Source organism: Melozone crissalis, unplaced genomic scaffold (genome assembly GCF_028551555.1).
Source record: "Melozone crissalis strain CALT ecotype California unplaced genomic scaffold, PUWL_Pcris_2 ptg000059l_1, whole genome shotgun sequence".
In the NCBI taxonomy this organism is placed as follows: Eukaryota; Metazoa; Chordata; class Aves; order Passeriformes; family Passerellidae; genus Melozone; species Melozone crissalis.
In genome coordinates this window covers 1,274,657-1,291,308 of record NW_026535837.1, presented here as the reverse complement: position 1 = coordinate 1,291,308, position 16,652 = coordinate 1,274,657, and the positions used below count along the sequence as shown (strand labels likewise).

Genomic DNA, 16,652 nt, shown 5'->3' with positions numbered 1-16,652 from the left:
TATAGTTTTGACAAAAATAATTCCTAATACTGACTATAAACACCCAGGAGGTGGTACATCACACTGTGGAGAGTGAGAAATGTACAGCTCTGATGGTTTTCTCCTTCCTCTGCAAGTGTAAAGCAGGATGGGAATGCATTATTCAGCAGTGAAATTCAGAATTAGTATAATTGAGGTGCAGTGCCAGTGGAATCAAGACAAATGAATCCTACTCATTGCAGTATGAGATTTGTCCTATAGCTTTAGGTCTTCATGGAAATTTAACCATTTGTCTAGTCTCCTTATTGCTCAGATACAGCAGCCAGCATTTCCACAAGATTATTTAAATGTAGAATTATGAGAAAAGTTTGCAGCTACAGAGATAGATGGGTTTTACATAAAACCCCTGCTCTTTGTAGCAACACAGTGTGATATTGAGAGAGATAATGGTCAGAAAGTACATTGCCAGGCTTCTAATGAGAAACTGTTGACAGTAGAATTACCCCAACATTCATCAAAAAGCCAATAAATGTCAAGCAAGAGGCCTTTGATGCAGTAGCTCATAATTCCTGCTCAGAAGCCTCTGCAGTCACTTCAGGGCACACCGTCATCCTGCATTTCTGCTGATTTCCCCAGAAACTTTGTTGCTGAAGAAATGCAAGAAGCAGGTGTCAGCATTCCCAGTGCCACTGCCACAGTGCCACGGGCTCACCAGGAGACCTCAGGCTCAGCACACTTGGCCTCAATTCCCCACCTGCAATACAGGAATGACAGCACAGGAATTACCCAGAGGCTGTTCTGTGAAGGACACACTGCTGCCTTCCAAATGCTCACAAATCATGAGTTAGGTGGTAAAAACTCTTCTGCTGACTCCTGCCACTGAGGTAGCCATGTATTTTTAATGTGAACTGCATCCAGCTTTTTGGACCTTTGTAGGACGTATTTTCCAACTCTCTCCTCCATAGCTACAGGAAATTACTTCAAACCAACCCCAAACTAATTCTTACCCAGTCTGCTGAATTCTGGTTGGGTGGCCTTAAGGAAACTCCATGAAGTTTATATAAAAGCTTATAAAAGCTGTCTTTGGGCTCTGTGGAGCACAGAGGGTATAAATACCTTGCCCATTACCCATGTCTTCTGTTTAACTCTACTTTCAGGACATATTCCCCAGGTGATGTGGTGAGGCAGGTCATTGCCTGGTCCACGAATAAGGAATAATTTTGTGCCTTGTGTTATTTGTCACTGCTCCCTGGATTTTCACTTGTCTTGTTCATGAGGGGAGCCTGAAGCTACATCCCAAGTAAAACAATCATATCCTCTAGATTTTGCCTTTGTATCTTTTCTCAAATATCCAGGTAAGTGCTCAAAGCCATTCTAAGGCCTCCATGGACTCTGAGGCAGTTCATTCCATTCATGCTGGCAATTCCTTGCTTGTATATCATGACTGGTTTCCATTCCAGCTGTTCCTGTATATGTGGATAGAAAATGTGTCCCTGTTGTCATTTCCAAGGATAAGCTGCATCCTAGAGGCTGTGTGCAGATGGACTTGCACTTGGTTTCCAGAGCCACATGCTGTTAGGGTGACTTGAAACTAGGCTAATTACCTGGCAGACTTCTCTGCAGAGAGATTCTTTAATAAAAATGGAGGGGGTGACAAGGGATAGCATCTCTGCTATTTTGGGACAAACTCTTCCCTCAGGCAGCAGATAAACAGGGTGATAAGGCTCCCAATCTATCATTTGATTTGCTGTTTCTTGACTGTAGTACTTAATTAACAATCCTGGAGCTGCTCTGTTTCCCAGGAATAGCCTGTAAATCCATTAAATTAAACAATAAGGGCAGATGTGGGCAAAAATAAAAAGCCCATGCAAGTCAGAAATGAAAAATTAAGTTGTTTTGTCAGTCTTCTGGGGCCAGTGTAGGAATGTTATAAAACCTTCTGAAGCTTTTCTGTCTAGTGTTCAAGCAAGAGGGAAATGCTCTGTGGAAACCAACGTTTTTAGAACTGATGATTGCTAATTACAAAAGCACTACTGACAGGACAAGGCAGAGTGGTTTGAAACTGAAAGAGGGTAGGTTTAGGTTGGGTATTAGGAAGAAATTCTTTAATTTGAGGGTGGTGAGGCACTGGAACATGTTTTCCAGAGAAGCTGTGGATGGCCCATCCCTGGAAGTTTTCAGGAGCAACCTGCTCTAGTGGAAGTTGTCTCTGCCATGGGGTTGGAATTAGAAGGTCTTTAAGTCCCTTCCAACCCAAACCATTCTAGGGTGATCCTATAATTCTATTATTACATAATTACTTTACTACATGAAATAGTACAAATATTATGAAAACTGAGTTAAAACAAAGTATATTTTCTCTTCAAGGTCTGAATGGAGTTAATAATAATGCCAAACCCTGTAGATGGCAATCAGCTGTAGAAGAATTTCTGAATTTCTGAAACAATGTGCTCATCTAAACTGTCACTCATGCTTTAAGATGGCCAGTGAAACCATTTTATTACTGCAGTTAGCTGGAAAGGGCACTGTTCTGCAAAAATCAGATAATGTACTTATTTCTAAAAGCCTGGAACAAAAGAGCCAGTTGAGATTTGCTGAGTAGCTGCAAGATAGCCATTAAATATAAATATTTTTAAAAACAATTTACTCTTTCCTAATGCTTTTAGAGCAGCGTGTGGGAACAGAGGCTAAGTGCAGCATCTTACTGCATTGGAAAGGACATGATGAAGGTTATTGGGCTCCAGATTTAACTCTTCCATCTCACAATTGCTCATAACAGTTTCTAACCTATATAAACTGGGTGAGTTTGTAAAAACTTACCCATCTTTCCTGGTGGTAACAATAAAAATTGTTATTTTTAAAACAGCTAGTGCCAATGATGCACATTTTTCACATTCAATGTGAAACAGTGTAATGGTCAATTAAAGTTCAAGTTTCCCTTCTTAAAATTAAAACTTGTAGCAGAAAATTTTGTTCTTTTGAACATGTAGATGAAAAAGGGACTTGCTTTGTGGAACTGTATAATTGATATTTCCACATCTGGACTTTCAGTAGCCATAGGTAGGATTAATTTGATCTAACTTATGACATCCAGGTCTGCACCAAGCCCTTTAGGCTGCTTCTACTGTCAACAAAGAAAAAAGGCCCATCCATACTGTGATTCACGTGGTCTTGCTTAGATGTCAGTTTAAAGATGAGATGGATGAGCCCTCATGATTTGGCTGTGTGGAACTTCAGAAAAGATGTGTTTGCTGGGAGATCATCCCATGCTGATCACCATGGATTGATACCAAGGCTCCTTTCATCCACTACAGCCAGCAGTAACACATCCTCAGCAAATCTGCAGATTCTGCACAATTGGGGCATTGGCTGCCACCCCAGATGGCCTGGCTTCAACCCAAACCACAACCCAAGGAGAAATGCAAGTTTCTTCACCTGGGAAGAACAACCAGTGCAGGACACCAGCACAGGTGAGGAGTGGAGTGGCAGAGCACAGTCCTGCTGGAAATGGGCTCCCAGGGGATGCCTGGCTGAATCCAAGGCAGCAGAGCACTCTCCTCACAGAGCAGACAAAGCACACACTGAGCACTGCTCACAGGCCAGCACAAGGGGGGCTGTCGCAGACATTTTTCCACAGAAATACTTTCTTTCAGATTTGTCCATTTTCTGGGAAGCTGAGGGTCCCAGAAAGAGAATGTAAACAATTGTTCTCAGCTGCTGTGAAATGCAATAGGATGCACCCGTGATTGGTTCATGTTCCCATGTTTATGATTAAGGGCCAATCACAGGAGCAAGCTGGGGACAGAGTCCCTGGACACAACTTTGTTATAGATTCTTTTTCTTTCTATTCTTAGCTTAGCAGCTCTGCAACTTCTCTCTTTATTTCTATTTAGTATAATTATAATGTATTATATATCATATATCAATAAATCCAGCCTTCTGATCAAGAAACAAGATTCTCGTCTTTCTCTCACCACCCCAGTGACCCACTCAGGTCGCTGTAATAGGGGGCCTATTCTGCTCTCCTCTGCCCAAATCTGCTGAGGCCATATTTAGGATACAGCCCAGCTGTGGCACAACCAGTACAAAAGGGATCTGGAGAAACTGGAACTGGTCTACTGGAGGGTTGCCAAACTGGTTTCCCAGAGAACATGACCTACAGGGAGGGTGGAGGAAGCAGGGCTTGTCAGCCTAGCACAGAGGAATGAATCTAAGTGTGGTCTACATGCAGCCTGAGACTGCTTGAAGAGTTACACAGATAATGGAGCTAAACTTTCTCAATCATGCCAAATAATGGAACAAGGGGGAGTGGCCAGAAAATGTTGCTTCAAGGCTTAGACTGAATATTAATAAAAAATTCACCTGGAGGGTTGCAACTGATTACCCAGTGGTGCAGCTGAACCCCTTCTTTTGGAAGTTGTCAAGTCTTTAAATCCATGGCTGAACTGCTCCAGTGCTGTAAAAGCCCAGCTTTGAGCACAAGGATGGACCTGCCAACAAACACCAGCCTGAAAAGTACAGCTGGGGCAAGACACTGCCTTTCACCCAACCCATGCTCATCCTCCCTGCAGTCAGCAAAACCCTAGAGCTGGGAGCTGAACTGATGGTGGGAAATCAGGATTTGTGGGGGACAAACTGCTGATACATACAGTTCACAGAAAGATATGAGGAGCAATGCACAACTGTGTTACAGGCTTCTGTCTGCAACACTCTAACAGTCCTGGAATCCATTATCATACCCACTACCATCATCTCTGGAATGTGTCCAAGCCCTTCAATTCTCTGTTAATAACAATAAATATCAATTCTCATCCAGAACTATGGAGGGGAGGTTCTGTACAAGGTGATCTGAGCTCTCCCTCAGCCCCTGTGACTCCATATGTAACCAGAGACACATTAAACTTTTTGCAGCACAGAGTTGCTTTTAAAACCACAGATTAAATTCACTGCTATCAAGGAAAACCCATTTTCTTTGATTTTTCTTAACATTTATTACATACTTAGAGTAAATTTATTGTGTCTGGCATTTGTAAGAAGAGAAATTTAACTTTCAGTAAGAATAAAAATATAGTTCCCAAAGGCAACTGTGTGAAGAATCATAAAGCAGAGCTAAGGTTTGTTTAGAGACAGGACTCATTTCTTCTCCTCCTGAGAGTGTGACCAGACAGGCTTTCGCTTCTGAACAAAGGCTTCAATGCCTTCCTGCCCATCTCTCAAAGTCAAATTATCTACCATGACCTTAGTAGTTATTTTGTAAGCAGTGTCAAGGTCCTGGGTTATCTGTCTGTAAAAGGTGGCCTTCCCCAAGGCCAGGACAGATTTGCTGCTTTCACATATCTTCTGAGAGATTTTCATGGTCTCTTCTTCCAGCTTGTCTTCTGGTACCACCTTGCTGACCAGCCCGTGCATTAGCGCTTCGTGGGCAGAGAGGGGTTCACCCGTGAAAAGCATCTCCAGAGCCACCTGAAAAGGACAAATATTGTAGTAAGTCAACCCAACTCAGTGCTTTGCTTTGTCTGGGGAATTTCAGCCTCCTCCTTCAAGTACAAGTTATTCTTTTCACAAATGATTTAAGTTTTTTGGTCTTTTACACTGCCAAGGACCTGTTAAGAGGTCTCAGCAAAGAGAAGGGTCTAAAGCTGGTCTCTTCAAACCTGCCCACTGCTTCCAGCTGTCCCAGGCTGACACCCCTGGGTTTCTCCTCAAAAGCCCACAATCTCTAGTGATTGCTGTAGGAATTAAAAGAGAAGTGGATCATCTACAAAGTCAAATGACTAAACTTGGTATTTTAAGCTGGGCATATGTGCAGTTTTTGAAAACACCTGTCCTAGTTTTAAGTTTAGTATGAGTGGTTTTTAAATATGGACTTTATATAGCCACATTATTTCAGTCTCCTGCTGCTTCCAGCATCTGGTGCTTGAGGTTTGAGACTAAAAATTCCCCTAAATACTCAGTGACTATTCAATGCTATGTATCAATAAAGTTTTCCAAGACTCCTGGAGCAATTGACCAATGCCCAAATCATAAGAGCTGATTATCCTCATTAGCATCTTTGTACTGGCAGCTACAAACAATAGCAACTTCTTTTGTTAAAAAGTAAAAATTACCAATTCTGGGAACTGTAGGGAATATTCTCATTGCTTTGAAAAGTGGCACAGAGAAAAGCATTTCCCACACATTTTAAAAAGGTAATCCTACAGCCCAGAAATACTAACTCAGAAACAGCTGCAACTGCACATGAGAGCAGCCTTGGAAAAATCCCCCATGGACTCTGTTTCAACAGGATGTCCTTGCAGATGGGAAATTTCAAGCTGAAGCTTTTATCCAGCAATGGGATGTGTGCAGTTCAGTCACTGCATCCCAGCAGAGCCCTGCTGGGCTTGGACCATCTGCCTGCATGAATCCAATTGGCTTTACAGGTTGTACAGTTTTTTATGCAGTGAGAGATGTGCAGCCACAATCAGTAGGACATAAAACAGGAAGACACTACAGGAGGGTTTTAGATGCTATTTAAAGCATCTTGATCTACAGCCAGGCAGATCCTGCTGGCAGTGAAATGTCATTGCCTGGCAAGAATTGATGCCTCGGTGGGACTGTTATCCTGAACTTGCAGGGGTTTCCTCCTCAGGGGAGAACATCATTGGCTGAAGCCCTGAGCTGTCTGTTGGAAAGGAAAGGGATTGCTGAGCTGGGGGCTGCTGGGACGAGCTCGTGCTGGTTGGAGTCACATCAGTAGAAAGCTGCCTTTCCTAAACAAGAGTTCACCCTTTAGTATTTTTCCCACTCCAAAGAGTTATGGAGATGCCTTTTGAAATAAAATATTTTGAATGTTGCACTGCAGGAAAATAAAGTTCAGGCAATGGAACTAAAACTCCTAACACAGGAACCAACTTTATGAAGCAAAGTTATGAAGAATATCTGGAAAGGAAGCTTACCTTTCTTGGAAGAGATCTGCCCAAGGCCACAGCTGGTGTGGAGCAGAAGAGCCCAATGTTGACTCCAGGAGTAGCAAACTGAGATTTCTCACTGGCCACTGCGATGTCACAGCTTGCCACCAGCTGGCAGCCAGCTGCTGTAGCCAGGCCGTTCACTTTGGCAATCACTGGCACTGGAAGCTTCTGGATTAAAGTCATAACCTGCATGCACAAAAGAGGGGTCAGTAAGGAAATTCAGGGTGACACAATCCTGTTTTGGAAGCCATCAAAAGTCCCTTCCTCTCTATTTACCAAGAAAGCCCAAACTGTTGGACCTTGGTTCCTTTCTGAAGAAAGGATGATGAAGGGCCTGTGGATTTCACACATGGCTTTTACAGCTTTCCTTAAATATGGGCTCAGCAATGTCTTAGAGATCATTACTTCTGGAGCAACTAGATCAAAAGGTTTCCAAGTACTCACTGTTGTCACACTGAGGAGGACTAGGGGTCAAATTCTAGCTCCACCACTATCAAAGGGGATTTTGCCATTCTCTCCAAAGGCTCTAGGATTCACTTTAACTTTCCCACCTCCCTGACCTGCTCTTTAACAAGAACTTGGACAATCAGTGAGTCACATCTTACTTTCAGATTGTGTACTAGTTGTTTAAGCTGATCCTGAACTTTTAACTAAATAAATGCTGGGAAAGAACATTTGATCACAAGTGATGTGAAAGTGGTTATCCCTAGACTTCTAGAAAAGACAAATTTGCCCAAATAGTCAGCTGCAAGGAACACTGGCTAAACGCAGGAACACACCCTGACTGTGCCCATTGTTGGAGACATGCACATTGCCATTCTAGCCCTTCTATGTACATGTAGAGAAATCCAGAACAAACATCATTTCACCAGGATCAGGCATTAAAACAGCAGAGCAGCAAAAATCAAGGAATCTGAAGGAATAATCTGTACTTCAGCAAGCAGATGACCAATGCTGTCCCTCCTTAAACCAATGCTTGCTCTTAACAGCAGGCAATGGCAGAGACACTCAAGAACTGCTTACCTCTGCACATAGTTCAAATACTTGGGAATGATGCTTCACATCATCTTCACTTGACAGTTCCTTTAAATCATGGCCAGAACAAAATACAGGTCCTTTAGCTGCAAAGAATTTCAGGAAAAGTCAGTCTGAAGCAATAAAGAAATCAGGGGTTGAGCATATCAGTATCCCAGCTAAAGGGATGTCAATGACATGTCAATGTTCAAAAAGGAGTTTGGGAAGGGAGTTTTGAACAGAATTCTAAAATATTTCCTTCTGGGTTTTAGGGTAACTTTAAATTGCTGCAGTGCAACATTTGAGCACAGTAACACCCATTACCACTTTTCAAGGTCTCATTTTACTTCCATTACACTTAACTCAGTTAGAAAGAATGCACTTCACCTCTGAGCCCAGTTTTGTGTAAGGATGTTCAAAACAGCTCCTCAGTACAACACAAGCTTATCAGCTGGAGCAAGGCTGGAGTGCTCTGCTCTCAGACTGATAAATATACTTAGTCTCTATTTATTGTACCCAGAATTAATTATTAACTTTTGCTAAGTAAGCATCAGTATTTTTTCTGTCACAGTGCTGAAGGTCACAATGGAAAAAGAAAGAAAAAAGGTTATTCTGCTACAGGAGAACCAGAAGGGTTGTTGGAGTGTTTTCTCCACTACTAAACTGTCATCTACAGAAAACCCCCAAAAGCATATTTAGGGTTTGGGCAGCAAAAGAGGAGATTTCTGTGGAACTAAACTTTGGATTTGCTAAGATCAGAACACTCGATACAGGTCCACAATCTTTACAACAGTTTTCCTTTGCCATGTCAGTACCTGCCATAGAATGAACCAATGTGATGTTTTCCAGTCCTTCAGAACTTCTCAGATATTTGTATGGATGTGATATTTCCAGCTACACCTGTGCAGATCAAACCTTACCAATGGATTTGTTTCTTATGAACCAGGTTATTGGGACAAAATCTATCCAGAAATAACCAGACAATTGTCAGTCAGCTCAGGGGGTTGGCAAAATATATCTGGAGATGAATTACATTAATTTGAGCCTCATTGAAGAATCCACTGCAAAGTCTGTGTTAAAGGCCCAAAGAATTCTCTGAGCAATCTTTTATTTTCTTGCAATTTCTTCTGTTGTGTTTTATTCTGCAGGGAAATTAGAAATAAACAGGAATGTGCAATTTCTAAAAAACTAAAATCAATTGTGCTCACAAACTCCCAGAGCACTGTACTCCCAAAGAAGAGCCTTCAGTGTTTTGCAAAATTTCTAATTGCTGTTTGAAATGAGGAATATGTATATTTAAACTCACCCCTGTGAAATCAGCTCTCTTCTACTCTTGTGTGTGTGCCCTAATACACAGAGTTTTCCCCTATGTATAGGAAACAGCATGATCCTAAATTAATAAACCAATTTACCTGAGATGTCTGGAAGGGGGGAAAGGGAAGGTTATCTTAAAATAGCAAGAGGAAAAAAAAGATGACTTAAGTATATCTCAAGTTTCATTATCTTTAAGAACTCTACAGCTTAATATGCAAATGGAAGGAAACTGTAACAGGCTCTGGGAGAGGCTGTTTTACATCTGTGGATCACTGGTGTCTGTGGTATTGATATCGCAGTCTCTCTTCACTGGAGTGTTTTTAAAAATAGTTCTGACAAACCAAATGATGGGGCTGATCCTGGCTCAGAGCAGGGAAGCAGAGCACTTGATTTACAGAAACCTTGTTTTTCACCACAGTCTCTACCTGTCAACAGGGCAACAAGCGCCACCCTACCTTTGCCTGTTCCTGCACAAAACCCCTGTGTGGGGATGTTAATGCTTTACTTTGCTAACTCCTAGAACTTTTTGGTTTGGCTTTTGTTCTGTTTAAAGTATTCCTTCCATACAATCTTAAAACCAATTAACCCTGACCCTAGGATGCCATACCCCGACTGAATTCAGTGCTAACATTTTGAAACGCGTTAATGCTTAGACATGTCGGCTAAAACCAAAAGCGTAACAAAACCCTATTCGGTCGTTAGTGCTGAGTTAGGAATGAGGAATTAAGTACAGGAAAGGGGAAGCTGGGGTGAGTACAGAGGAAGAGCGTGATGGGGAGGCCTGCCGGGCACTGACAGCCGCGGGAGCCTTAGGGAAGCACACAGGTCCCTTCCCGCCCCGTTTCCCGTTCTTCCCAGCGAGGTTTGGGTTTCGGCTCCGCTATGTGTGTGTCCCTGTGCCCGGCCGGTGCCGCGGTACCCGCGATGACGATGACGCGCAGCTCCCGGCTCTTGACGTCGTGCAGGAGGTCCCGCCGCAGGCTCTGCAGCATGGGCAGCGACAGCGCGTTCCGCCGCTGCGGGTTGTTCAGGACGATGGTGCTGCAAAAGCCGTGAAACACGGCGGGGTTACGCTCACCGAGCTCCGAACGCGTCCCGGAGCCCCCGGAGCCCCCGCTCACCGCACGCCCCCCGCCTGCCGCAGCTCCGTCAGCGGCTCCGCCGGCGGGGCCTGCCCGGCCCCCGCGGCCGCGGCGCTGCTGAAGGCGGCCGTGAGGGGCCTCCGCAGCCGGCACAGCCGGGCCGCCATCGCTGCGGGGTCGGGCCGGACAGGGGCGGAGCGGGCCGGGCGGGCGGAGCTCCGCGACACCCGAGCCCGGCGTGGTGCTGCTGCCGGGGCACCGGGTCACGGAATCTGCTGGGTTGGAAAAGACCGCCGAGGCCATCGAGTTCGACCTATGACCTAACAGACATTGACAACCAGACCATGGCACTAAGGCCAGGTTTCCTTATACAGCCCCAGGGACAGTGACTCCACCACCTCCCCGGGCAGCCCCAATGTCCAGTCACTCTTTCTACGAAGAAATTCTTCCCAATGTGCAACCCAAGCCTCTCCTGTCACAGTTCAGATCATATCCCTTCGTCCTGTCGCTGGTTGCCCGGAAGATGAGCCTGACCCCCACCTGGCTCCTGTCAGGGAGGTGCAGAGAGTGAAAAGGTCCCCCTGAGCCTCCTTTTCCCCAGGCTGAGCCCCCTCAGCTGCTCCTCCTCAGCCTTGTGCTCCAGCCCCTGCCCCTGCCCCATTGCCCTTCTCTGGGCACTCTCCAGCCCCTCAGTGCCCTTCCTGAGCTGAGGGGCCAGACCTGGGCACAGCACTCGAGGTGTGGCTCACCAGTGTCCCTGTGCTGCTGGACACATCATTCCTGGAACAGAACATCCACACAGAGCCTCCCTCGGTCCTTCCTGCAGGAAGGCAGGGGTGGGCAGTGGTATCATTAATGAGTAGCTGGGGTGTTGGAGAGCACTCAGAAATGGGATAATTTCTTCAGATTCCACTGAGCACCTGCATTTGTGGGATGGAGATTAGGACTGTGCTGAGCAAACGTCAGTGGCACTGGGGTGGGATCTGTCATGACAGAGAGAACAGTGGTGTCATGCAGAGAAAATGACATGGCTTTGAGGCCCAGAGTAACTGGCATGAGGTGACATTCAGTTCTGCAGGGCTACTTGGGAGCTAAGAAGATCATAATTTATTCACTGGGAATTCATCATCTAGAAATTGTAATGGGAAATGCCTTGTGTGTTCTAATTGATTCTACAGAGTCAGTCTGTAGTCCATATGATGCATTCAAGAAGAAAAAAAGGCAAATGAGATTTTAAGAAGTGGTTTGGTGATTTTAAACTTCAAATGTAATTTTAAAATTCAGAGTATTTTAGAGACTTACAGGTATATTCACAAGCTCTTCTTGAATATTGCTTATGCTTCTCCTCACCTGTGTTCCAAAAGTCAAGCTAAAAGAGAGGCAGCCGTGTGGCTGAGGCAGCTGGGGAACAATCTCATCTGGCAGGAGATGTTACAAGCCAAAAGACCAAGCAGCCTTTTTCCACATGATACAGGTACCCTAAAATGGAACAGATTTATGGGCAGCATGTGCTCCTTGTAAATGTAAATCTGTGCTCCTGCTTCCTGATCTCCCTGTTTTTGTGAGTTGTTGCAAAGTACTTGTGGGTTCCCAGATGTGTCTCCAGTTTTTGTCAGTGTGTGTTGAACCCCTGCAGCTTTTTGGACTGTAGTGGCAATTGAGGCTTCTCAGTTGTGAGCATCAGCCTCATAAAAGAACCATTTGAATTTTGTGTTTAGCAATATATTTACTTACACAGATACTAACAGCTCAGTGTGCAGATGCACTTTCTGCTTACTGTATTTATGTTGCCTAACACAATGACCCCTCAGATTCCTGGGCTTTGTGGCTCTATAGCAAGAGGCACAGTAGGTTTATGTATATTTATTTACATTTTTCAGTATATTTATTTACATTTTACATTTTGAAGGTCACTGTCAGACCTGAGAGCTAATTCTGCTCTGGGCTTTCCCCACATGACCATTTTCTTTTTCTCACGGTTGTTTGTACCTCATGGTCATTCACTGAAGTGTTCTTCCAAAATTTACTTTTAATATGCAGTAGGAATTTGCAGAAAAAAATAATTGAAAATTCCCATTTAGAAGCAAATGAGATCATCTTATATAGATCTCAGCAGTTTCAAAGTCCCTGCTTGGTTTGCCAAGGGAGTACACTGAGAACACAACGTGTGTGCTGCTCTGGGAGGAGTTCCCAATCCTCTGAAACTGTGACCACTGACCTCTTTCAAATTTGTGAATATCACCTGATTTTTTTTTCTTCCAGTTCCTTCTCTTTCTCCATCTGCTTTTCCATTTTCTGTCCATTTCTGAGGAAAGAATATTTTTGTGGTCTTCTCCAAAAAGCTTATTTTTTATATAGTGTTTCCAGCTCTCTGGAAATTCAGTTCTTTTTAACTTTGATTGACAAGCTCATGTTTCCTTTCACACCCACCCCCATTACAGATTGTTTTTTGGCTGCAGTTTCCCCAGTGCATTTAGGGGGGAAAGTACTTTCTCTGAGAAAGTACTGAAAAAACTTTCTGATTTCAGGCAGATTTCCTTTTCACAGCATTTGCCAGCAGCATTGTGGTTATGGCTGAGCTCACAGTTTCAACTGGAGACAGACAGAAGCCAGGACTGAAAGTACCAGACAGGGCTTTTCTAACCTTTAGCTGTATAGATCCTCATAAAAAAAATAAAAAGGGAGATTACAAAGGACATGACATGACTTCATCCTTAGATCATTCCAGAAACTATCAGGGTATCACACTGTGCAGGAAAAGATGTTTTGAGATTCAAGTGTGCTTAGCTGCTGCAAAGCCCTCTGTGCTCTCCATTGTGATGTTTCTGGCTAGCTTGCATGGACAATAAAGACACAGGATCCCTTCCTTCACGAAGCTCAGGTATTTATTTGGCTCTTTCAGCGAGCCCAGATGGGATGCGAATCTTGCAGGAGCACCTGCTGCTATAAACAGCAGGCCCACCCAGGCAAAGGCAGACCTTGTTGGGATGCAGCTGAAATGTAAAATACATCCACAGATGTAAATTAGCACATTTATCCAAAAAGACATTTCTATTAATTGGAATGCTATGATGAAAACTTGGGACTATTTTATGGAACATGAGGCAGACATATCCTTAGCAGATTTTCATGCAAATGATTTCTTGTCAAATGTTGGCATTCCCAGAGGATCTTGTGACCTGATTTTCAACACTGCTGAAGGCATTCAAACCCCACTGGGATCCAGAGGGGTTTGGCACCCTAAGAACTCAAAGACTGCTTAATTCTGCTCAGGTGTGTAGTAGTTCCAGGATAACAGGGAGAGCAGGGTCCTGTTCTTGCACCCAGGCCAAGGAAAATCATTTATTTCCCTGCTTTGTAAATCCTGCTAGTAAAGAGACAGACTAGTGCATCATGGTTTCTCTGATGTGGAACCCTCCAGGACTGACTAAAGAAAAGATGAAAAAAGATTTTGCATTTTTGTTTCCATTTAGCAAGGACTCTGAGCTGAGTCCCAGCACCACAGGATGGGTGCTGTCTCTGTAACATTTTTTGGTGTCCTTAGACAATTTATGTTTTCTGTATTGCTGTTAGGATAGAAATATCACAGAAACTTCAGGAAAATACTTACTTGTGCTGGGATTTTCTAAGGGCATGAAACCCTTTTATTCTGTCCTCACCTCAAATTCCCTTGACCCTGCTAGCAAACCTCCTTTGAGTCCTAGCCCTGGGTTTTTTCTTTGAAAAGTCTGGGAAAGGTGATTTGTATATCAGCCCTCTCTTTATAGAGGCTCTAATTACTAATTATGAAGTAATAATTAAAAATTAGTTACAGGATTAATGTATAGGAGACTATCAGAAATTTTAGCATGTACTTTAAGAGAAAGTTGTATTTAAAAAGAAATTATCATTCTGCTAAAAGAAAGGATTTAAATCCAGTGTTAACTTCATGGCTGCCATTGAGAATTTGCAGCAGCCTGTGAACCAGGCTAATCAGTCAGGCTGCCAGTCAGGCCCAGATCAGGTCCTTCCCTGGCACTGCTGCTGCCTCCTGCCTTTACACTTGGCATTCCTTCAGCAAGCAGTCCAGTGTCCTGTTTGCTCTTGGCATGAAACCTAAAGCTCCCAGAGTCACTTCTGCTGCAATGCTTGCAGTTCCTGCTCACAGCTGCTTCCCAGACACGGTGTGGCAGCACTGCTCCGTGTCATGGCTGCTGCTTATTTTCCCTTCTGCTTGTGAACCAGGTGACCGACCAAAGCCCTTTTGTCACTAACCCATTCCTGCTCCTTTTCATTTGCTCTTTCTCTTATCCTCCCCACACTCATATTTTATCCTATATTGTCCTCACTGTTAAAGTGATTTATATTTCCCTGGCGTTAACATTAGATTATTTTTTTTTTGTAAGTGAGATTCTTAAGATGTGAACAATGACCAGAATTATAAAATATGTGAGGCTATAACAGGCTTGGACAAAGGTGATATTCATTCCTTCCCTCAGAGGATCTAACCTTCGGTTCCCAATTTAGTTACTTACACCTGCAAGGCTCCCTACACAGCCAGTAGAGACATTCTCCCCTGCAGGGCTGAGCAGTGTCTAAAGGAGCTCCCTGCTCCCAGAGCCTCCCCAGGCTCCTCCTGCTCTCCATTCATTGCCCCAGTGTCGGGGTTTAACCCCAGCTGGGGACTCAGCCCCACACAGCCACTCCCTCACCTCCCCTGACAGGATCAGGGAGAGTCACAAGAGTAAAACTGAGGAAAGTCATGGGTTGGCATAAAGACAGTTAAATTGGTAAAGCAGAAATGGTGCACAAAACCCAAGGAATTCATTCCCCACTTCCCATGGGCAGTTGGGTGTTCAGCCATGCCCAGGACAGCAGGGCTCTGCCAAATGTGACAGTGACTTGGGAAGGCAAACACCATCACTCAAAATGTCCCCCCCTTTCCTTCCCCCAGTTTTACATGCCAGTCATGACCCCATATGGTCTGGGGCATCCCTTGGGTCAGTTGGGGTCAGCTGTCCTGGCTGTGTCCCCTTGCACCCCTGGCCTCCTCACTGGTGTGGTGGCACAGGGAGCACAGGAGGCCTTGACCTTGTGTAAGCCTTGCCCAACAATACCAAAACCATCCATGATCTATCAACTGATTCCTACACAAATCCAAACCAGCCCCATACAGGGCACTCTGAACAAAACCAGCTCTGTCCCAGCCCAAATCATCAGCAGGGAACTGAGGCAGACTGCTCTGATGCCTCTTGCAGGGCATGTGACTTTCTGTCACCCACATGAAGGTACAAATACTGACCTAAGCCCAGGGACCTCCATGGAAGAAGGAAGTACCAGAATCCTCTCAGCCTGATGATTCTCTAACTGTATCTCAGGATTCACTCCCAGATGTCAGTGTCTGTCTGCTGGTTACAGACAGAAACATTGCTGTGAATGAAGAGATAAATTGTAGCTACTGTTTGGGGCCAAGAGTAAAAGTTTGCCCAAAGTTGTCAATACTTAGGAACATCCTCTATTGTGGCCTGGTTTTTCTTTAAGCCCCTTCTGCAAATGACAGTTCTCACCACAAAATTTTACCCTTTACTGAGCTTGTCCCTGCCCCTGCCAGTAACTACTTTACTGTAGCAACATACATTGAATTTTCTGCTCTCTTCTGGTTCACCTGTTTCCTGCTCCTTGGCCAACTTTCAGCTAGTTTCATTTTCTTTCAATCCTTTTCATCTCATTACAACCATCATATAAGAACCAGATAAAATATTATTTTTTCAATTAAATTGGATTTTTGTCCAATAAGAATACCAGACTCTTACAAATGAGCACAAGAATGAAAGAATCCTAATAATTAATGATTCCTTGGCACCACCAACATCAGAAGCTGAACAGGGATAACAGAGACAACATCCACCTTGGGTAGAAAAGTTATGAAGTCACAGAAAAAGTTCAGTCAGGAGCTGAAGCCAGTCATGCCCACACCACACTGGGGCAGGAGGAGAAGGGGGAGGTTTTTATGTGTCCTTGCAACATTTCTTGCAAGGGGTTTGACACAGAACGCTGCTCATTACTGGGTGGGTGGTGACTTATCCCAATGGTGTGAATTCTACCTTATCTTACATCTTATCTCCTGGTGCTGTGTCAGACCTGGCAGGACAGGCAGCCACCAGGGAAGCTGCCAACTGCTCGTGTGCATTTTCCTCATGGAAGGAAATGCTTGCTGCAGGTTGGGCTCAGACCATCCAGCTGGCCCTGACACTCTCACCACACACTTCCATCTTATCAAGGCCACACATGGTAAATTCACAGCGTGTTGGCACAAAGCAAGAGGCGATGGCCT

General features: G+C 44.3%; 1 protein-coding gene across 1 annotated transcript; it reads right to left on the bottom strand.

Annotated features, from left to right (window-relative positions):
- Nucleotides 1-4,984: 4,984 nt before the first annotated feature.
- ECHDC3 (enoyl-CoA hydratase domain containing 3) lies at nt 4,985-10,506 on the bottom strand. The gene is made up of 5 exons (XM_054287553.1): nt 10,379-10,506; nt 10,177-10,298; nt 7,953-8,050; nt 6,915-7,115; nt 4,985-5,442 (listed from the first exon to the last, which is right to left on the bottom strand). Exons 1-5 carry the CDS (start codon nt 10,504-10,506, stop codon nt 5,113-5,115), a joined length of 879 nt encoding a protein of 292 aa, XP_054143528.1. The 3' UTR covers nt 4,985-5,112.
- Nucleotides 10,507-16,652: the final 6,146 nt, after the last annotated feature.